The sequence below is a fragment of the Muntiacus reevesi genome, chromosome 5, assembly GCF_963930625.1.
Source record: "Muntiacus reevesi chromosome 5, mMunRee1.1, whole genome shotgun sequence".
Classification (NCBI taxonomy): domain Eukaryota; kingdom Metazoa; phylum Chordata; class Mammalia; order Artiodactyla; family Cervidae; genus Muntiacus; species Muntiacus reevesi.
In genome coordinates, this window is record NC_089253.1 from 9,319,359 (window position 1) to 9,343,909 (window position 24,551).

General features: G+C 35.1%; 1 protein-coding gene across 3 annotated transcripts in view; it reads right to left on the reverse strand.

The window, feature by feature from the left end:
* Positions 1-486: 486 nt before the first annotated feature.
* EED (embryonic ectoderm development) overlaps positions 487-24,551 on the reverse strand; it is a 30,803-nt gene continuing 6,738 nt past the window's right edge. Inside the window, exons 3-13 of one of the 3 annotated variants that reach the window (XM_065936899.1) lie at positions 23,640-23,732; positions 20,333-20,398; positions 18,882-19,007; positions 18,163-18,244; positions 15,968-16,059; positions 14,078-14,211; positions 11,993-12,098; positions 10,785-10,859; positions 2,064-2,222; positions 1,241-1,314; positions 487-819 (exon numbers count right to left, since the gene is read on the reverse strand). In XM_065936899.1, coding sequence (XP_065792971.1) covers positions 693-819; positions 1,241-1,314; positions 2,064-2,222; positions 10,785-10,859; positions 11,993-12,098; positions 14,078-14,211; positions 15,968-16,059; positions 18,163-18,244; positions 18,882-19,007; positions 20,333-20,398; positions 23,640-23,732 — 1,134 coding nt within the window. In that variant the 3' untranslated portion in view covers positions 487-692. The other 2 variants (XM_065936901.1, XM_065936900.1) reach the window with 2 other exon arrangements.

Here is a 24,551-nt window from a genome sequence, read left to right on the forward strand (position 1 = left end):
ACCCACGAATTTAAGCTTCTGTGTCCTCTCCTCCCTTGCTCTGATAATATTTCCACTAAGATTATTAATGACCAAGTTGTAAATCATATGGCAATGTTTTCTAACTTCAAAGATAAAACATTATATGTTATATAACTCTTATAGACTTTGCTTATTACAGTTAGTATAGAAGAAATCATTAAGAAATATATAACAATAGGAAATACAATTTCCAATAAAGGTAAGGGATTGGTGAGTCAAATTCTGTTCAAATTGTTTCACATGTATTAAATCGAGTGATCCTTTTTAATTATCCAAGGTCAATTAATGGCAGAGCCAAGATTAAAATTCAGTTTAGTTCCAGAGCTTATACTTAATCACTATGTTTTATAGCTTTTTCCATTAGGCATATAAAACAATAATCATCACTGAAAAAAGATAAGGTGTAATTTTATTACTTTCAACATTGCATCACAATGAACAAAACAAACTAAAGTAACACGCAGCTTTACAAAAATAAATTTTTATTAGAAGCAGTAGAGTCTGGGCAGGAGACAGTACAAAGAGTGTGAACAATGTAAACATCACTACATTCAGCTCAGCCTGATGAGTGCTGAAAGACAACTCTAAATGCGCTATGTGCCCTTATAGCAGGATACATTTGTTCTACGGTACACAGGAAACACACGCTACTTTTGATTGGGAAAAGTACTTTATCGCAGTCGGTCCCAGCGCCAAATGCTGGCATCATCACAAACAGCTATAAGAATGCTGCTGTCCCTGCTGAAACTGGTTTGTCGAATAGCAGCCCCGCATTTGTGATGAGTCAGCGTTGTGCATCTAGGGAGAAAACATGACAACAGGTTAAACACTACACACATATAATGCTGTCAGTATCAAACTTTAAAAACACTGAATTAGAAAATGAATACATGTTCTAAGTCATACATACAGAAAGCACTTGAAACCAGAATATACTTCACTAAGAGCCTTATCTCAAATTTCATAAATTTTGGGTGTATTTTAAATCAAAGAGGCACCATATACCTTATACAAAAAAAAGAGAAATAACTTACTACCAAAGTACTCAGGAAAAACAATTATTATTAGAATAAAAAAGAAATACTTTACAATATGCTGAGAATGTAAATGTTACAAATGATGTTAAAGATGGCATTGTAAGTATCGATTACTTACTCAATAGTGACAACACTCTGGAGGAAAAGTCAGAAATTATGAAGAGGAATTTCTAAATACTTACTTGGCTTTATGAGGATCTTCTACTTCTAAATCCCAAACATAAAGTTTGCCAACCTGATTGCCCAATGCAAGCATCTGTATAAATATATTTTAAAAACCCATCAAAAACAAAACAAAACAAAAACCCATCAAATTACTAATATAAGCTATAAAGACTTCAAGCAATCCTAAGATATCTTTCTTATTGCAAAAAAACCTCAGCTCCACCCTATGGCAATGCTCTTGGTTATTTCTTTGCATCTTATATTTCTGATTTGTAAATGACGATAAGAACAACTAATGCTTCACAAAGGTGTCCTGAATAAATTAAGCCATTTTGCAAATTTTTGAAGAACTATACAATGTACACAATTAGCATGTATTCTTCATTCTGCCTTAAAGAACTGTAATAAAAGCCACAGAAAATTTCCAAAGCTTTCATATAGAAAGAAATAACCAAGTAATTTGTTACCATAAAATGCTAATACCAAACTTCTGCAAAACTTTAGATAACTAATATTTTGTCTCTATCTTCCATGTTGGTTTTCTATATAAGAAGATGAACATTCTAATCACCAAAACATTAAATCTTAGTAACAGATGTTATGGAAAGTAAACGCCTAACTGCCACCATTGACACCTGTCAATTTCATCTATAATAAGCACTGCAGATGGTGTGCAGAGTCACAAGGGTAGAATAAACAACATCAAAAGCCAAAGCAAATAATACAAAAAAATCAAGGTAGATTACACTTAAGAGGAAAAAGAACACAGATACACTCAGAGAAAACTAAAATTGCATGGTTCTAAGTCAAATAATTTCAAAATGTAAAATATGTTGCTACCTTTTGCCAGAAATCCATAGAAAACCTCATGTACCAAATGTCACACTGACTGTAATCAAATCGCCCAAGAATAGTCACATTAGACTCACTGGGTTTAATTTTATCTATATCATCTTCCATTTTGCCAGGTTTCCAGCATACAATGGCATTTTCACAAGACTTAAAAAAAAAAAAAAGACACGAGATAAAAAGGAAATGTTAATTGTAGAACTGAATTTTAAACATTACAAACAAAGCTTTTTCTCAACTATCATTTCAGAATTCACAGCTCTTTAAACCTGGTTATCCATCAACGGAATCCAATGATAAACATATTCATTTGTATTTACAGAATCAGTATCCACACTTACAGATGTCTGATTATCAACAGATTTTAACAATACAAAAGCATTACACTATTTAGAATATTCATTTTTGAAGTCACAACATCTCTTCCAAACCAAGTTTCAGCCTTAGATACTTCAGCATACAGAGACTTAAGTATTTTATAGCAAAGATAAAATTAAAAATATATTAGAATACACAGTTCTTCAATATGGCCCCTGCTCACTCCATCTTTCCCTATTTCACTTCTAGTCTCCTGTGGTTCCCTTTATACAGTTAACTACTAATCCTTCGTCCGCAGTATCTGTACTACACGGCAGGTACTCAATAGATGTTTTAGGAAAGCTAATGAACTCATACAAGGGGCCTTACAGATCGGATTATACGGAAGGCAATAAAAGCAGTGATTCAATATCCCGACACTGGTAAGGGGACGGGAGTGAAATAGGCTGAGTTACACCTTCTCTGCCTGCAACAGTGAAATCTTTACATGCACTCTACTTTAGTAGCAAGTGGTGAAGAACACACTGGGAGAAGCAGATGCAACGCAGGGGGCACTACTTCTACTACTGTGCAGGCTAGTGGTTTGCCACTGAGGGATCTTGGGCAATGTCTCTGGCTTCCAGTTAAGAGAGGCCAGAGAAGGCTGAAAACGGCAATGTAGAGAATGGCTCCTCCCACAAGAAAGAACTGTCTGACCTCATTATCTCAGACCCAAGACTGAGAAATCCTGGTGGAGGTGAAGGGTGCTTACTGGAATTTTACAGGACACATTCTACACAGCCACATGTGGTAGCCCTGTGGGGTTCACTGGCATTTCAACAGCGGGGTCATAGGGAGACTAGGGAGTGAAGAACATGTTGCTTTCTTCTTGCCGTTTTTAGATTATACAAAACCCCAGGGCTACAGATCCATTATTCGAGTTCTTCATTGTAAAGTACCTTAGAGAGCACCCAGTCTGCTGACTCGTTCAAGTGCACAGTTGGACTGACAGCCTGTAGAGCTTTCTTTAAAAACACATCTTGGCCCCAACCCCACTGAATCTCAATTTCTGAGAGAGGAGGCCAAAGTGGCAGAACTGTAACATAGCTCTTCAAGTGCTCTCACTGACTGCACTGGTAAAGGACTCTTAGTCGGTCGAGTCCCCTCACGGCGAGCTGAAGCACAGGGAGGTAAAAAGAGTCTACCCACACTGATGGATGGCTGTACTTGAAAGTCATCCAGACGGTTTCTAACAGTTACAAATCCTCAGGTCCTTGTGCCAGATGTGGAATACCTGGGGACGAAGCTTAGGAATCTGTTTTTACAATGTCCTCCCAGTAGTTCTGATGTGGAGTCAGATTTGAGACCACCAATACTCAGTTCAGCCTCTTACCTAAAATGCAGAAATCTTTTCCTATCATCTGATTAAGTTCTAAGAGCAGAAATTTTAGAGCTACTGCCTTTTTACATCTTCTTCCAGCAATCAATGAAGTAGAGGTACTTTTCTATTCATCTCACTAAATACAACTTTTAAGTTGTATCCTGGGACACAAGGGACACTGAGCTCCTTGGTTTTCTTTTGCCTCCTTTCTGTATCCCAGACTGCATGCTAGAGAAGGTATTGACTCAACAAAGCTAAAGACAAAACAAAGCCCCCCAAAGCCACCTCTCCAAAGGACCAGGAAAGTGGCAACCCAGCATGAGAAAATTTTCAGGTCAACAATACCACAGAAAAAACTGTGGACCCGCCCACACATGAACCAGCAAAGTCCCAGTGGGGATCCCTTCTCACAGGTGGTGACTAAACACTTCAAGTACATAATACCCTGCTGACTCCTCCCTACCCCTCACGGTAATGAGGTGACTCCTCCTCCTCTCTGCCTGGGGTTGTATTAGAGGCAGCATAGCAAAGAGTCGAGAGAAGTGGACAGAGGATGAGATGCTTGGATGACATCACTGACTCAATGGACATGAGTCTGAGCGAGCTCCAAGAAGTGGTGATAGACAAAGAGGCCTGGAGTGCTGCAGTCCTTTGTGGCTGCAAAGAGTCGGATGCAACTGAGCGACTGAACTAACTGACTGAACTGAGCAGACAATCAGGATCTTTACAACCACCTACCACAGTGTCAGCGGAGACCACCCAGGGAGCAGTAATGCGGGCTCCAAACCCCTCCCTGCTAGGGTGGTGTCAGCTGAGTCCCCATGAAAAGCCTGGACTCCTGCCCCACAGAAAAGAGACATCATCACCAAGTAACCAAGTGGGGAACCTTAGCGTCCTCTGCTACCCGCCAATCATGAAGCAGCGTTCACTTTACAGCTGAAAATTTATCAAAGGAAGCCTGCTGCAAGAGAGCTAAATAAGAGTCCTAACAGTACCCAAAATATCCATATCCCCATCAAAATTCACTTGTCATACCAAGAAATGTTAAAATCTCAACTTTAATGAGAAATGATAACAAGAGACCCAAACAATGAGATGACACAGATGTTAGAACTATCTGACAAGGATTTTAAAGCAGAGTCGGACACGACTGAGCGACTGAAGTGAACTGATCATAAAAATGCTTCACCCTAATACAAAATTAAAAGTACAAAATTTGAAAAAAAATGCTTCAATGAGAAATTACAAACACACTTAAAATACAGTCTCAGCAAAGAAAAGAAAAGAAAAGAACCATGTGGAAATTTCAGAACTAAAAATACTATAACCAAAATAAAAGAACAACTGAAGGGCTCACCAGCAGGAGAGAGATGAAGAGTCAGTAAATTTAAAGTTAGAACATAGAAATTACCCAATTTGAACAAGATGAAAAGACACTGATGCTGGAAAAGATTGAGGGCAGAAGGGGACAACAGAGGGTGAGATGGTTGGATGGCATCACCGACTTGATCGACATGGGTTTGGGTGGACTCCGGGAGTTGGTGATGGATAGGGAGCCCTGGCGTGTTGCGGTTCATGGGGTCGCAAAGAGTCCGACATGACTGAGTGACTGAGCTGAACTGAACTAAGAAGTTACCAAGTGAACAAAGAAAAACAGACTTATTAAGATGACAGAGTCTCAGGGACCAAACAAAATCTAAAGTATCATTAGAGGAGAGTGGGGATAAAAAGGGGATAAAGAAGAATTTGAGTAATGGCTGAAAAAACCCCATATTTGGGACAAATTATGTCCCCTAAAGACAGACCTACAGATTCAAGACAGTAAATGAATCCCTCAAAGACATCAATATCAAGCACAGCACAGTCAAACTTCTGAAAACTAAAGATAAAGGAAAAAAAAAAAATCCCCAAAGCAGTTAGGTCAGAAAGAATACCTTAGCTATAAGGAAAAACCAATTTCAACAGCGGCAGACGTCTCATTAAAAATGACAGCAACCAGAAAGACAGGGAGAACAACACTGTTCAAACATTTAAAGAAAGAACTGTGAACACAAAATCCTCTATTCAGTGAATATACACTTCAGGAATAAACGGGAAATGAGGACATCCCTAAACTAAGAAAAACTAAAAGAATCTGTCACCATTCTAAAACAACAGCTACAGAATGTTCTATGAACAGAAAGGAAATGATAAAAGTAGGAATCTTGGAATATTAGAAAGGAGGAATAAACAACAGAAAAAGCAAAATGAGTAAACACAAAATTCTCCTTTCCTTCAAGTTTTTAAATTCTGCTTGATGGTTCAAGCAAAAATTGTAGTATTAATGAAGTTCTCAATTGTAAGGAAATATTTAAAACAATTTTAAGTGGAGGACAAAGTGGGAGATAAGGTTCCTATACCGCATTTGAAGTGGTAAAATGCTGATATACTGATGATTACATAACATATATAGCAATTCCCAGAGCAAATATAAAAACAAAACAAACTACACAAAGAAATACACTCAGAGGTAGTACAGATAAATCAAATTGAAATTCTAAAACATGTGCACATAACCTACAGGAATTTAGGGGAGAAAACCCAGAGAAATTAAAAAAAAAAAAAATTAAATGCCAGACAATGTAACAATTGGTAAGTCAAGTCTCAAACAGTCTAAATTTACAAGCTAAAAGACAGTTCCTCAAAGTGAATTAAAAAACAGTATGACCCAACTGTATGTTGTCTTTAAGAAACTCACTTCAAATATAAGAATACACGTAGATTAAAGGTAAAGGGTTTGAAATAGATATACCATGTAAGCATTAATTAAAGAAAGAACGGCTATACTATAAGATAAAAGGAAACATCAAAGCAAAAAAATCTACCAGAGATAAGAGATGGACCTTCCACAATGATAAAAGGGTCAAGCTACCAAGAAAAAACAATACTAAATGTGTATATGCTAACCAACAGAGCTGCAATATGTTACAGAACTGAAGAAGAAAGGGAAAAATTCATGATTATAGTTGAAGACTTCAGCACTTAGAGCAGACAGACATCAACAAAGACACAGAAGAATTCAACCACACTCAACCAATAGGATCTAGCTGATATTTACAGAACACTCCACCCAACAATAGGACACATTCTTTTCAAGCTCCCATGGAACATACCCAAAACAGGATTATAAAGCAAACCTGAAAAATTTTAAAGAATCAAAATCATAAAGAATATATAGTGACTGACCAAAATGGAATCAAACTAGAATCACTAAGAGAAAGATAGTGAAAATTTTCCAACACCTAAAAACTAAACAGGCTTCCCTAGTAGCTGAGTCAGTAAAGAATCTGCCCGCAGTGCAGGAGACCCGGGTTCGATCCCTGGGTTGGGAAGATCTCCTGAAGAAGAGAATGGCAACCCACTCCAGTACTCTTGCCTGGAAAACCCTACAGACAGAGGATCCTGACAGGCTACAGTCCATGGGGTTGCAAAGAGTCGGATATGAAAAAAAAAAAAAAAAAAAGAGTCGGACATGACCTAGTGACTAAACCACTATCAAAAACTAAATAGCACATTGCAAATCAAAATTTTTGTGAGAAGCAACTAAAGCAGTGCTGACTGGGAAATTTATAGTGCCAAAAGCTTACATTAGAAAAGTCTTGACTAAATAATCTAAGCTCCCAAAACTAGCAAATAGAAAAACAAAATACACTCATAGGAAACTAAAAACAGGGAGACAGGAGGTAACAAAATAATTCTGACAAACTCCTAAAAAGACTGACAAGAGAGAAGACATAAATTACTGATTTCAGGAATGAAACGGGCTATCACTAAAGACCTTGCAGATATCAAAAGGATAGTAAGGATAATACTCAAACAGCTCTCCACACATAAATTTTATATTAGATGGGATGGATCAATTCCTGAAATAGCACAAACTACCACAACTCACCCAATATGAAACTTCATTCGAACAACCTTTTCACTTTTAAGGAAATCAAGTTTTTAATTAAATTCCTCCTCAAAAATTTTTAGGCCCAAGTGCCAGTATTATTGATATCAAAACCAGACAAAGACAATAATACAAGTAACAAATCTTCAGACCAATAATACACATAAAATTCTTAACAAAATATTAGCAAACAGAATTCAGCAACATAAAAAAGAATTATACAGCATGACCAAGTAAACTCATTCCAGTGATTCAATATTCAAAAACAATCAGTGCAGTCCATTGCATTAACAAGCTAAAATAGAAAAAACAATGATCATATCAATTAATGCTGAAAAAGTATTTGACAAACTTCAACACTTATTCATGATAAAACTCCGAAAAAATTAGGAAAAAGAACAACTCTCAACTGGATATAGAGCATCTACAAAAATCATACAGCTAGGACTTCCATGGTGGTCCAGCGTGTCTGGCAATACAGGGGACATTGGTTCGATCCCTGGCAGGGGAACTAAAATCCCACATGCTGCAGGGCAACTATGCCCGCGCACCACAACCAGAGAGCCCAAGTGCCACAAGGAAAGATCCTGAATGAGGCAACGAAGGTCCCGAGTGCCGCTACCAAGACCTGACACAGCCCAAAAATAACTGCTACAAAAGAATCACACTGCTGATCTGTATAACTGCAAAAGACTGAATTCTTTCCCCCTTTAACATCAGAAACAAGTCTAGGAAGTTTGCTCTTAATACATTACTGACCAGAGACATATTAATATATCTTTTGTTACCTGAATGCTATTGACTGGAGATGTATCAGTATGTTTTTAGAGTGATACAATCAATATCACCATGTGAAGTTGTTAGAGCTTAAACTGCACCAAGGGTTCATCATACAACTTATGACTATCATCATCAGTTACATTTTGCTCCATCAGGTTTTTGTTCCAATTCTGTGTATATTAGAAACATAAAATTTCAGAAATGACATGTCACGAAATTTTGAGGAGGAATTTTTCAGTGAATTTTATGCAGATACGTTCTATGTCTAAGGGACATATATACTAGTGTCTCAGAAGATGATAGTTCTTCAGAATATAGTTCTAATTCAGATGATGTGAATACCAGACCAACAAAAAATCTTGTTGATTGACTCTGATACAAAGTGAAAATGCAACAGTGCTGGAGACTGCTCCTGTACTTCTACAGAAGAGTGGATTGAAGACAACATTTCACAAAAACTAGAAGAATTACAGGTATGTCAGGTGTAACTGACTACAGGTACCTGTACAGTGTTAGTGAAATAAGAGAACTAATTTTTGACCAGTCAAAATAAATATCACCGGCCACAGGAGTTAGTTTCTGCAAAAATCCCCCGGTCATTAATGAGTTAAGACTGCTATTCAGTGTAGCGCCAGAAGCTTGTCAGTGAAATGAGACAAGAAATGGAAAATTCTTTAAAAATTTAGTTCAGAAAGGAAGATATAAAAACGGTCCTTATTTAGAGATGAATGATTTATGCAGAAAATCCCAAGTAATTAGCCAACCCTTAGCCAACCCCCCAACAAACCACCCTTCTTGAACTGTAAGTAGTTAAAATAGATAGGATTCAAGATTAACACACAAAAGTGAATTTATTTCTATATATTAGCAATAAACACAAAGAGATGGAAATCAGAAATATCATTTATTATAGTCACTCAAAAAAGAGAAATGCTTAAGGCATACATTTAACAAAGTAGATACAGGACTTGCATGCTCAAAACTATAAAATGCTGGGGGATTCCCTGGTGGCTCAGTGGTGAAGAATCCATCTGCCAGTGCAGGAGACATGGGTTCGATCCCTGATTGAGGAAGATCCCACATGCCACAGAGCAACTTAGCCCATGCCCCACAATTATTAAGCCTGTCCTCTGCAACGAGAAGCCACTGCAATGAGAAGTCCACACACCACAACTAGAGTAGCCCCCACTTGCCACAACTAGAGAAAAGCCTATGCAGCAAAAAAACCCACCACAGCCAAAAAATAAAATAAATTATATTTTTAAAAACCTACAAAATGCTGATAATAAAAAATCAAAGGTCTAAATCAATGAACAGACATACAGTCAAGGACAAGAAAACTAAGCAGAGTAGATATTAAATCTCCACCAAACTGATACACAGGTTTAACACAATTCCAATTAAAATGTTCCTTACCCCCAAAGAAATTCCAGCAAGATTTTCAGTAAATGTAGACAAGATAATTCTAGACCTTATATAGAAAGGCAAAGGAACTAGATGCAAATAATTTTGAAAAAGAGTAAAGTGGAAGAAATTACTCTACCAATTCCAAGACTTATTATAGAGCTAGAGTAATCAAGCCTGTGGTTTGATTACTGGTATATAGTGCTGGTAGAGGGAACAGAATAGAATAACCAGAAACAGCAACAGCCTCAAATAACCAGAAACCGCCTCATACAAGCATGGCCAAACAATTTTGGAAAAAGTGCAAAAGCAATTCAAAGGAGCAAAGATAGGCTTTCAACAAATGGCACTGGAACAACTGGATAAACTATAGGCAAAAAATGAACTTTCTACCTAAATGTCATACAAAAACTAACTTAAAATGGACCATAAATTTAATATAAAACGTTATAAAAACTTCTGAAGGAAACACGGGGGAAAATCTTTAGGATCCAGGGCTTAGTGAAGAGTTTTTCAAAATAACAGCAAAAGCATTATCCATAAAAAAATAATTTTTTAAAAAAATCAATAAATTAAACTTTATCAAAATTGAAAATATCTGCTCTGCAAAAGACCCTGTTAAGAGAATGAAAAGACAAGCTACAGACTGGAAGAGAAAATTTGCAAACTACTTATCTGACATAGGATTTAGAATATATGAAGAACTTTCAAAACTCAACAGTAAAAAAACAAAACAAATTCAACTAGAAAATGAGCAGAAGATACAAAGAGACATCATTGAAAGGCTGTATGGATGGTAAATAAGCACATAAAAAAGATGTTCAACACCACTAACCATCAGGGAAACGTAAATTAAGACCATGATGATGTATCACTACACACCTATCAGAACAGCTAGAATAAAAAATAGTGACAATACCAAATGCTGGCGAAGATTCGAAGACACTGCATCTTTCATACATTGCTGGTGGGAATGTAAAATGGCACGGCCACTCTGGAAAATAGTTTGGCAGGTTCTTAAAAAACTAAACAAACGTAACCATGACCCAGCAATTGCCCTTCTAGGCATTTATCCCAGAGAAGTGAAAACTTACGTTAAGTCCACACAAAAACCTACACACGACTGTTCAATAGCAGCTTTACTTGTAACAGGCCAAAAACTGGAAAGGACCAAATGTCCTACAATAGATGAGTAAGGTTAAATAATCTGTGGTGCGTCCACACCATGGAACTACTTAGCAACTAAGAGGGAGACCTACTGAATACACAACGTGGGTGGCGTCATACTGAGGGGAAATAATCGTAAAAGGTCCCATAAGAAGCATTCTTGAAATGACAAAATCACATGTGATAAAATAACATACAACTACACATACACATACACTTACAATGTCAGTTTCCTGGATTTGATATTATATATATATAAGGTGTAACCAATGGGAGAAACTGGGTGAGGGGCAATGTGAAACCTCTCTAAACTGTCTTTGAAACTTCCTGTGAATTTAATTTCAAAATCAAAGGTTAAAAGATAAAAAAGTAAAACTCTACCCTCATTGGTAAGGAAAAAATAAATAATCAGGCTCTACCCAAGAAAAAGTGAAATGCCCTGAAACCTATACCAAATAGAAACTGGATAGCAATTTGTCCAAATCTGACAATCCTAAATGTTCAGATGACATCACCACCAACTTCTCTAAATTATCAGTAGAAAAAATATATATCAACATACTAAAGCAGGGGCTGGCAAACTAGAGCCCATGAGCCAACTCCATCTGTCTGTTTTTAAACATGTAAGTTTACTAAAATGAACACGAACATTAAAAACAAAACCCCAAAAAAAACTCTACTACTGGCTTTAGATATTGGTAATTTTACAGTAACACTGGATATCAAAGAATATCATCTTGCAAGTTAACATTTTTATCTTACTGGAGCACAAATTATAGTTCATCAGGATGTTTTACGCCTAAAATAAGTTTCTGAATTTTCAAAGTATCATGAGACTTAAAAAAAAAAAAAGCAATTTCCCGTCTGTTACACAATTTACCAACTGCATAAAAAACTGCTCCCTGCAGAGTTCCAACTCACACAAACAATGGAAATACAGCTTAACAGCAGTTACCATACCTTGGAAAGTATCAAATCACCTAACCATCGCACACAATCGACATAATTTCTATGTATGTCTCTGGTAGAAAAGTCAGGAAAATGAATTTTCTGAGAAATAAATGGCCTGAAATGGAAATATCAAAAGTTAAGAGAAAAATGTGAAGCAGAAGCTCACTAATTTTCCTTTTTAAGATTTTTAAAACTCTGAAAAGAAAAACAGATGAGTATTAGTTTGTCTGTGTTCCTATAAAACTAAATATCTTCTGATCTGTTTATTGGGAACTAAAATTTCATTCTGTTTTTGTTTCTACATTTTACTCCATTATTAGCTCGCAACTCAATTTTGTGTTCATCCTATGAAATTTCATTTATAAAAACCGCAACTTCCTGCCTTACTATATATAGACCAAAATCAATTACTTCAATTCTGGCTATCCTAACCAATAACCAAAGACATCTGCTTAGAGCTAAAAATTTCTCATAGAAAATGCTAAGCTACAACTCAATCCTTTCAAATTAACAATGGTCTATGAAACTTAACACACCTACCTTATTTCAAAAGATAGTCATCTTTCAGAAACAATGACACATTTCAAAGTCTGGTAAAGCTAAAGTTAGGTGAGAATCCTGCCTAGAACAACAATTTTTGAAGATGATATCTGACAGGAATTTGACATTTGTTAGTTAGCACTTTTCCTGTATTTAGAAAAGTAAAATATGGCACAATTTTTCCTTAAAGATGTTTGTGACAAGACCATAAGCTAGAGAAGTTGCTACCAATTCTTCAGTTAATTAAATGTATACTTAACATTTCTAATCTAGTAAGTGATTCAGTTTTTAAAGTGAAGTAACTGAAGAAGCATCCTAGGCCATGAATTAGTTGTATCCTGGGCAACTCACAAGTCTTCTCTTTGGCTTTTCCCTCATACAGAAAAAGGATGTTGGGCTCAATCATTTCAAATACGTTTTCCAATTCAAACTGTGGTTTTTTGTTTTTTTTTTAACCTTTCTTTTGTGGCTCACAGGATCTCAGTTCCCCAGTCAGGGAATGAAATAGGGCCACAGCAGTAAAAGCCTGGAATCCTAACCCCTCGGCTACCAGGAAACTCCCAGATCTTTTCGTTATTAAAACATTAAAATGTTATTAATGACTTGATATAAATTCTTAACTGCTATAACTTTATTAATTGCTTTTTAGCCAAGTTATGTATTATAATCTATGGTTAAACCTCTTTCAAGAAGACCAGCATAATTCAGTTACTTTCTGTAAGCTGTAAAATACAACTTCTATTTATTCCAGAGCTCTAGAAAATACAAAAACATAAATTTAATATTGTACTAACTCCTGGTGCTTTAAAACAGAATTTCAAAGCTGTGCTAATTCTTAAGAGGTATGAGATGTGATGAATGTCACTGTATTAAAATATTTACTTATGGTTAAAAATTCAACTAACAATCTACTCATAATGTGGGTCGATAATCAGGGAATTAACGGCTAAAATGAAAAGAGCAAACAAAGTTAACATTTACAAACACAGGATAGTCATAGTGAAAGAGTTAACAGCTTGATAAGATTCTGAAAAATATAGTAAATTAATTAAGAACTGAGGTTTTGCAAAAATAAATTAAGAAAACTGAGAAGTTCCCACATGTAGTCCCTTAGAACAAATCTCCTGCTTTTGAATTTTCTGTTTAGTGAAGTGAGTATCATTTAAAGGAAAGCATTTATCATGAATTAAAGCTAAGAACCCCATTGAAAAAATTATGACTTACTGTCTTTAATTAGGATTTACAGTGTTGACAAGCAGTGTTAATAACATTAGTACATGCATACCTAAATAAAATACGTGAAATTGGCTACTAAATTAAGATAAAAACACAACCTGAAAAGGATTTTGAAAAATGAGCCACAAACATAGCTAGATAAAAATAAATAAAGGCTTCCATTTAAATTCAATGAGTTTTATGGCATATAAATTATACCTTAAAGTTATTAAAAGAGTGGGTTCTCAATACTGGAGACTAATATTACAATTTTTGAAAAAGTAAAACATTATTCAAAGGCATGAGATAGCAAATTGTTTTAAATACTACGACTGTTACCTGTTAGTTTTATTTGGGTTATAATCATAAGATTCCTTAATCGCATTCATCATTCTCTTTGAATTGATCCTCCAAAGTTTAAGAGAGTGATCCATACCACAAGACATTATTTTTTCACCCAAAAGATCATAATCCTGTATATAAAACAGAAAAGCTTAAATTAAATATGTAAATTATTTCCCCAAATTATGCTGATTTTCATCTCATGTCTAGTATTGTGGAAATTGTATTTCAAACCACAACACTAACATTTTGGGTTTCATATATGTAGGCCATAAGTCACAAAGTGCTTACCACTTTCAAGATTTAGTTTTAACTGACTTGTTATCACCACAATATATGAGCCTATGCAAATATGGCAGGTTAAGAAGTAAAATCTTTGAATTTAGTTTTATCTATTCAATTATCTTTAGCCAAATACTGCCTTTGCTTGATTTTGAAGGTGAATCTAATGCTGAGGTAAAACAATTATTTTATGACATGAAAACCTGAATGGTTATTTTTCTTTGTCCAACCCAGATGAAGCAATGAAACTGGTATCTGTATGTGAAATTAGGAGTCCTTTAAACAACTGAAATTTACTTGTATATCTAAGTCAAAACACTTAGATAAGTTGGGTACCTTGGTTTTGGAGTTCACTTTTTAAATGAATAAAGAAAAACATATCTTAAAAAGGAAGCAGCATTTCCTCATTTGCTGTTTAGTAATTTTTAATGAGCTCCTAACAGATCACCTATTGTAACAACCTTATTCCACCTTATCTCACAGATCAGACACTTAGGCTCAGAGATATTTACTTTAGCACATGGTACATGTGTCAATGAAAATCTCACACATCAATCCTTCTAGCAGTGAGCTACTATTGGTACAGAAGAGATACAAACTATCCCCTGCTTTCATTTTAAGAAGCAACAGTAGAGAGTTCTATTTAAGGAGAGTACTTTCCTCACTAATCTAGATATTCTATGTTAATCCAATCTTTGAATCAATCATGAACACAGTTTTACAAAAGCCTGAGAGCTTCAGATTTGGTGTTTATTGAATTCAGAAGTCTGGCAGCTGCTCCTTTTCCCAATTACCTAACTGTCAATAGCAACAAGACACCTCTAGAGCCAGGAGCTCTCATTGAGTTTTTAAGGAAGGACAGTAGTCTTTGTTTTTTCACACATAAAGCCACATGGAATTCTGCAAGTTCTAGAAAATCCTTTAAGGTAGGTATGATTCTCACAAAAGCATACAGGATTATTTAGTACCTCCAATTTAAATACCACATGCTTCAAAATATAATGCCCTTTTAAAATAGTTAAAAAAAAAACAAAAAACGGAAGAGCTGTAAGACTACTAAATAAGTAAGCTACACACAGAACATAAGTAAACCTAAACAACACATCTGAAACTTAACTAAAAACACTTAGTATCACTACAACAGATCAACAGATTATAATACAAAGCATAGAGACAACACCATGCCATCAAAGAGAAGTTATCTAAAAGTCAGTGTGAACAATACTTCCTAGAAATGAGTAACTTATATTTCAACTTCAAATAAAAGATGAAAAAATTTCTTAATTGCCAAGTAGGTTAACCTTTTCCTTTAATAATTGAGAAACAACAAAAGGTAACTTGGTGATTTTAGATTTAAAAAGCAGAAGAACAAGTTCATAGAATTCTTTCATGAGAATCCAGGCGCTGGTAAAACATGTACAAGAGTACAGATAAAACACAAAGCGCCTACTTGCTCTATTTCTTCATTTTTAAGTTAAAACCTTGTCTGTCACAGTAAATGAAGTAACTGCCTGTCAAGCTACATGAAACAAACCACATGCTTTCTTACAGGGATTGTTCACAGCTTTGTAACCTGAAGGTCACTGCCCTGCAGCTTCAACTTACAGCACTTAGAACTTCATCTCTGTGCCCTTCTACACCTCCAAATATTGCCACCAGAGTGTCCGTCTGGATATTCCATAACCGTAAAGCATGATCTAGTGCAGACATAAAAAAATTAACATGAACTTTTATCATTCATTTACTGTGGGCTTCTAATATCTCTTTAAAGAAAAAACTACCAAAGTTTGGACTTAACTCATTCACAGTAATGACTAAGAAGGAATGCATATCATATAGGAACTTAAAATATTTATATTACCTGTAGATTTAACTAGGTATGAATCCAAACTTTCAAGGGTACTAGTTTTTCCCTCCACTATACTCACATTTACAAATTGAAGAGGACAAAGTAGATTTATAAGATCTCTATAGTAAATCTAAAAATAGGATTGAAACATACCCACATTGGGACATTATTAAGAGTAATATGGAACATTATTTAAAGTATTATGAACCTTTCAAAAATTCTGTAACTGTAATCTGAGCAATCTCATTTTCCACTAAACATCAGCAACAAAATAAATAGAAAGCAATATTCATAAATACCAAGCAGAGTTTGAAATATAACAAGGTCTATACTGTGTAATATTAACATATTATACAATATATTGTTAGTAGTGGAAATAAACATTGCTACAAAAAGGATTTCTTTCTGTAGCCATGATTTCAATCTGCATCCAAGTTTTTGTGCAGACACTTACATTTCTCTTTAAGATACATGTACCTAGGAGTGTAATTCTATGTTTAGCTTTTTAAGGAACTGCCAGGTTGTTTTTCAGTGTGCTCACACATTTTACATTCCCACCAGCACTGGATGAAGGGGCTCCATATCTTACTGTCTCTCTGACTGCAGTCATCCTAGTGGGTGTGAAGTGGTACCTCATTGTACTTCTGAGCTGCATCCCCTAATGATTATCAGTGAGTGCTTTGCCATGTGCTTATTAGACATTCTTGCCTATTCTTTGGAAAGATGTCTACTTAAAGCCTTTGCTTTTAATTTGGTTGTCTTTTTATTACTGAACTGTATGACCTCTTGATTTAAGTCCCTTATTAGATACACAACTTGCATATTTTTTTTCCCCTATAAATTGTCTTTTCCTTTCTTGAGAGTTTTACTTGCAGAAAAATTCCTGTTAATTTTGAAAAGCTGTTTGAAAAATGCTCTAACACAATGGGGGAAGAGCAAGGTTAAGAAACTGTGATATTAAGAGCAAGTAGGCCATTATGGTCTATGTTACTTGTAAAAGAATATCTGAGCCCAGTTACTGTTATTAACAGAAGAGAAAAAGTTATCAGCTCTCTTCTTAGGTGTCTATTTCCAAACAAGCCTTGATAGTTGAAAAATCACACAGATATTTTTCATGTAAGAGTTTTAATTTGAGAATATCTTTTAATATGGGGAGATTGTGGGGGTTAGGTTATAGGTGGGATAGCTATTAAGAATACATTTGATTAGAATAATAATGTAGAAATGAAAAGAGAAAGGGCAATAAAAAACAGAAAAGTAGAAATAAAAACAACTTAAATCACTTTAGAGAGCTCAGAAGTGATTAAGAATGATTCAGAGGCCTGTCTGAACCCAAAATAAACTTACAATGCCAACACAGGCATACAGAGCAAGACAATGCTTTCTCTTTGTAAGGAAGGAAAACATTTAGAAGAGTTTATGTTAGATAACTTAGCATTTTAAGGAATCCTATAGGGAATCTTTTATAAAATAGAAGCTTTATATAGAGAGAGGCAAAAAACACATTATGGATTTTCAGATACACTATTTCTTGTTACATGATTGGAAAGCATCAGATGATTTGCTAGACTACCTTCAAACTATTAAAAATGTTGCAACTTTGGTGACCTGCCATTAAAATTAATGCAGTTTAGCATGATAATTCAATTGAGAATAAAGTTGTAGAACTATCATAAGGCAATATGGAAAATAAGGGTAACACACACCTAATCCTCAGTGCCAATTATTTTATCTACATTTTACATGAACAGTGTATTTCATGGTCTCATTCTCCAGTTCTTGGTTTGGGGATGCTAATGTAGCCCAAGATTTTTCTAAAACTTACTTCTTTTTAAATTTGGAATTTTCCCTTAGATTAGTTTGTCCTGAAGTCAAACTTAACAAAACAAACAAACAAAACCCAACTCACTCCCAAATAAATACAACTTAAGGAAATGTTTGTTTCTCTTACCTTTACTTACTGACAGGAGAAGATTTGGATCTCTTGGGTGGAATTTCAGCTCATTGATAGCATTTCCATGGCCAACATAGTGCTATAATAAATTTAAGACATTTCAACTTTCACATAAAAATCAATAAATTCATTTTCATTAATCTTAGGAGAATGGAAAAATAATTTCACTTGTAGTAGTGGTTCTCAACCTTGGCAGCATATTAAAATCACCCAGTTTGAGGGAAAATAAAATATTTTCAAGTCCCATTTGCAGATATTCTGAGCCACAGCAAGGATTTAAAAGATTCTCAGGTGATTCTAATGGGCCCCCAAGGTTACAGTGATTTGTAAAATTTCTTTTAGTATCAACTTCCAAGGTTTCACTTTTCAATTCTTTACAAAGTACCCTTGATTCCATACCCCTATTTAGGGGTTCTTGAAAAATGAGTTCACTCTTTTCTGTTATTGTTCATTTAGAGCTTCTCAGGATAAAGCAAAAGAACAGAAATGATTTTAACAGAAAACAGGGCAAACGATAAAATTTTCTCATTTATTCTTTAATTTGCATTACCCAAATGTGACAAAGGTCTGAAAAGACTTGTCTAAAGGAAGCAGCAGGCAAAGTACAAACCAAATTATAAACTGCACAGAAATTGACTGTTTTAAACTCAACATGGCAAGTTTTCACAGGTGTGCATTCCAAAAAAGCAGATCTACAATTTAACAAGAAAACCCACCTTTATGCACTGCATTGTTATGGGATTGATTATCCTAATTATGCCTCTAGATCCAGCGACGGCCAGCAAAGGATGGCTTGTATTGCTATCATATGTCCACGCACAAGTGTAAAAGTTTTCATCAGCCTAAGAAATTCCAGTTAAGAAATATAATGTTTTTTAAAAGGAAACACATCAATGATCACAATAATGTCCAAAGAATTGTTGAAGCTCTTGACAAAGAAGTTCCCGTTTTTCTTTATACCATCAGGGTTGAAACAATGAAGATTTTAGGTCTAAAATCTATACCAAGTGATCAAACAAAACGATCCTTCCACTCAATTTTGATTACTATTTTGCTGTTTGTACAACTATTTACCTGTCTTTTGAAAGCAGCCACAGCCAATATGTAAATGAATAAGCATAGGTTGTATCCTCCCCAACTCCCCAAAATTTATAAAAACAGCTGTCCGGGGGAAGGGATGGTGAAGGACTTTGGGAAGATTATGTACACACTGCTGTATTTAAAATGCATAACCAACAAAAATCCTTATATAGCACATGGAACTCTGCTCAACATTATGTGCCAGCCTGGATGAGAGTGAGGTTTGGGGGAGAAGGGATACATGGATGTGCGTGGCTGAGTCCCTTCACTGCTCACCTGAAACTATCACAGCATTGTTAACTGGCTATTCCCCAATACAAAATGTATTTGGTATGAAGAATAAATAAGTAAAGTTAAAACAACAAAAACAAAACCAAAACCAGGTGTCCAGTTCCACAGGCTGGAATTTGCTGACCCTGGCTCTATCTCAATAACTCTATGTGCCTCTAGATAAAAATCAGTTAACTACTCAGTTTTCCACTTTTCCTGTGTGAGACTTTCCCAATACTGCCAAAGGTCACCTCCTTCCTTATCACCTAAGGGAAAACTAAAATGTTTTCTTACTTGCTAGGTTTTTCAAATGGATCTGGAAGAAATCTTAACAACAAGCTTTGACTGCTGTATCCTTTGGCTTTCTTATCCTTAAAGCTTTCTTTTTCCTTATAAACCCATGTTTTACGATATTTCATTTCCTAAACAAACATGCTTATTTTTTTCCCTGTAGGCTCTGCTGACCAAATACCTGATATGACTGTCAGGCACAGCTTCTGATAAACCCAAACTCACCAATATCCCTGCCCTGAAATGATAAAAATATAAGCAAGGTTAAAGAAACAGGACTACTTTCTGCTATCATTTTCTATTACTGGCTTTCCCGCGCTCATCTCTAGCCACCTGTACTGTCCTGCCTCATATCCACCCTGACAGTGGCTTCCTGGGATCAGGAAAACTAGATACCAAGAATCTCTTGGGTAACAGTGAAGGAACAGCATTGGATAAAGCTAAGAAAGTAAGGTATAGAAGTTTGGGGTACTTATTCAAAGTCAATTTCTTTGGCCAATGGTACTGAAAACCCAGGAAAGGATACATCAGCGTCCACGTAAGACTGCAGCAGCCGGATCTCTCCTTGTGAGTGACATTCATATAAGGTGACCTAGTGAAAGCAACACCACAGGGTTCATCTCAAACACAGAAACACACGCTCCAGCTTTGAACATACTTTATTTTACTGTGCAATACAGTAAAAAAAAAAAAAAAAAAAAAAAACTTTTAAAAAATAACTTAAATAATACAGAAAACTATTAAAAAAGGAGAACTTTAAATTTAAGGAAATCATTATAAACCCTAATGCATTACATAATTTTCAGAGTATATTAAACACTGTAGTAATAATTTACGGTTTCTATTTCCAATGTTTTCAACTTATTCATATAATTGGACCAATTCTTCCAAGTAAATACAGTTGACTACCTCACAGTAAAGTAAAACTACTTCCTGAAACTGTGGTTTATCCTCTTTTTTGGTTTTTTTCAGTTGTGCCATATGGCTTATAAGATCCCAGTTCCCTGACAGGGACTGAACTTAGTTAGGCCCATGGCAGTGAAAGTGCAAAGTTCCAACCACTGGACCTCCAGGGAATTCCCATGGCTTATCCTCGTTAAAGTCTTTGGGTAGTTTTAGAGCATTTTTAATTACATAAAAGAAAATCTAAAATTTGCCTAATGGACATTGTTCGTTATATATTAACTTTCTGTTGTACAGTGGCCCCTTCCATTTGTCATTTTCTAAAATTAATAACATATTCACTTTACTCAATTATGTACAGTGGTCCCTCAGTATCTGCAAGGGGACAGGTTCTAGGACGCCCACATATACTAAAATCTGAGAATGCTCAAGTTCCTTGTATAAAATGGCACGGTATTTGCATATAACCTCACATAGCCTCCAGTATACTTGATCTTTAGACCACTAATACAACGTAAATGCTATGCAAATAAAGGTGCCGGCACAAAGCAAATTCAAGTTTTGCTTTTTTGGAATTTTCTTTTCTGAATATTCTCAATCCATAGTTGGCTGAATCTGTAGATGTGGAACCCCAAGGATACAGAGGGCTTACTCTGTAATACTAAAATTTTTTTTAAACACTTTTTGATGTGGACCATTGTCAAAGTCTTCATTGAAGTTTTTACAATATTGCTTGTTTTATGTTTTGGAGTTTTGGCCCCAAACAATGTGGAATCTTAGCTCCCCAACCAGGGATAGAACTTGCACCCTCTGCATTGGAAGGCAAAGTCTTAACCACTGGATTGCTAGGGAAGTCCCTGTAATACTACATTTTTAAACATTTGTTTCAATTTTTCTTACAGTTTAGTCATGTTAGCAATACTGTTACTAATTTTAATGTCTATAAGAACTCTATAAAAATCCTTTAAGTCACTTATTAATAAGATAATCTCTACATTAATATTTACTTTATTAAAAAAAAGAGGTACAAATAGCAGACTTTCTTATAATTCAATAACCTATAATTCAATGTCATTTTAAGTGAGACTAGGGATTCTTTTTGTAGAAAGCCTGGAACATTACAGTAGGCATTCTGAAGTACAAGTTATACTAATTCTAATTACACCAACATGACAATTAATAATAATGATGGTGAAGTTAGTGAAGTACGCTTATAGTGATGTCTTAAAAGTGAACTCAAATCAATTAATGGATTATATTCCCAATTTTTGGAAAAAAATAACCTTAATTTTTTCTTTGAACTGCATCAGGTTCCCTCTGAATCATTGTTTTTGAGCTATGTATCACAACATACATTTGGCTAAACATAAAAAAAAAGTTGTTATCCAGGTTATCAACTTAAGTAGTGAGTTTCAAATTTTTAGAACTTTAACAACCAATAAAAGCATCTTCTCTGAATGCAGGGCAACTAAGCAAGCCTGTGCTCTACGGCCCAGATGCCGCAACCCTGAGCCCTCGTGCCATAGCTACCAAAGCCACAACGTTCCAGCCTGTGCTCCGAAACAAGAGAAGCCACCTCAGGAAGAAGACTGTGTACCTCAACTATGCTCGCTGTAACTAGAGAAAAGCCCAGACAGCAACAAACACCCAGCAGAGCCAAATAATAAAATTATATATATACAAAAACTTCTTTGAAGACTTCCAGGAAATTATTTAAGGCCACATTTTACTTTTCAGAAAATAGGAAGGATTTAGCTCAGAATAGATGCATGCATGTTTGTAAGATTTTCAAACTTTCAGAAAATAAAAAAAAAAAAGATACAAGTCTGGAAATATGCTGACATTTGGAAAATACTCAGCTGACAACTCCCAGGTTGGTTTTGATTGAAAACAGAATACTAACATTAAAAACATAAATATAGGAAACAGTGCATTCAAAATCATGGTCTCTTATTTCTCTAACAAGCTTAGCACAATTACTAAAGAAGCATAAGATTTAATTTCACTCAATTAAAATAAGAAGTTACAGAATAGCTCCCAGATTCACTTCCTTCCCTTCCCCTCTTGGGCTAAAGTTAAAGAAAGTTACTTTACTGTCAACCCATACCAGTTAGTTAATTTCCCCCATCTTTCTTTTTCCAAATACACCAATCTATTTCTCCATTATTCCTCATAACTCCTAGTACATTATTAATGAACAACCAGAAGGTGAGTTAATAAAAGACTTATTATTAGGAGGACAACTTTTCTTAAATGATTTTAATTTAACAGACTCCTGAGACTCCCCGGTAGGCATCAAGAATCTTCCTTTTTCCTGTTCATTTAGAAGTGAATGGAAATAAAGTCTTTGCAATCCACCTTTTCAGCCCCAGATTCAACTAAAGTTAATAACAGTTTACATCAAAACATGTCCACTACGGTTTTTTACATGCATTCTCTCAGTTCAAGATACTCTGGCTTCCTTAAAAATAATTCAAAACAAATGTTTACTGTGAAGAATTAAAATATTTTCAGTAACTATTATACAAATCCATTGGATTTATGTTTTGCATTTATAGAGAGCAACTAATTACATTTATTACTTCTAAGAAATCACAGACTTGTTACTCCAAGTTGACAAACAACTATTACAGTCACTTGGAAAAAGAAAAGTCCATTTTTTCAACCACTTAGAACAATTTTTATGAAGACAAAATATAAACAGAGACTTGTTTCATGAACGATTTTGTGAGTATATATGAAAAAAATGTATTTTCAGTCATGAATATTAGTTTTAATTTTTGACTATTTCTAGAATGTTTTATTTTTACATAAAGGAATGACAGTGTCAAATCGGCTATACAAAGTTTACTTCAAAATCATTGCACTTCAGTGTTACATTAATACCAGAGACTGATAAGCCAAATGCCAAACAGCCCCTTAACACTCACTCTGTTGCTTCCTACAGTTGCAAACACTAACGGATCTCCTTCTTTACTGTGCCAGTTAAACTGAACTCCAAACAATGGTTGATTATGATCTTCCTATAAAATAACCAAGAAATAAGAAAAATCAATATATTTTAAAAACAAAAAAGGTAGTAAACTGATCATTACCATTAAAAACCTTCCCTTCCCCAAAATGCAAGCTGCAATTTTATGCATCATACATAAACTGACTTTTGACAGTTTTTAAAGATTTAAAGATACATTTAAATGTATCTTTAACATTTAAAGATACGTTAAAGACAGTTTAAAAGATACGTTAGTCCAGTTTTCACATTTTAAAATACTGGTGCATGATAATACTATGTAACAATTAAAGACTTAGAGGTTAGGTAACAAGCATACATCAATGAAAACACTTTAATAGATGCTCTCTATCTTCTTAAACCCAAATGCCATGCTTCTGAATCAAAATATAATGGATAATTGTGACAAATGCATTTAATCTCTTAGGACACAATTTATTTTTCTGAAATAACAAATAAACTGAGAGTTAATACAGTTTCTCCAGTACTCAAACATTTTCTGGTTGAATTCTTCCCTTGTGAAGAAAATTGATTCCATTCAAATCACTGCTTTCCATTAGTTCTATAGAAACAATTTTAAATTACTTTGAATTTGGATCCTAAAAGAACCACCACCTAAGAAGTTTTACAAGGAACAAGAACACTTGAAAGTGGGGCCAGGGAGGCAGCGGGCTGTACCTCCAGTTATCAGGAGGTTATAAGGAGGCAGTTTCTTGGTTTTTAACTGGAACAGGACTGACTAACAACGGTGTGCTAGTTTCAGGTGCACACCAAAGAGACACACACACACCCATTTCTTTTTCAAACTCTTTTGCCATCTAGGTCACCACAG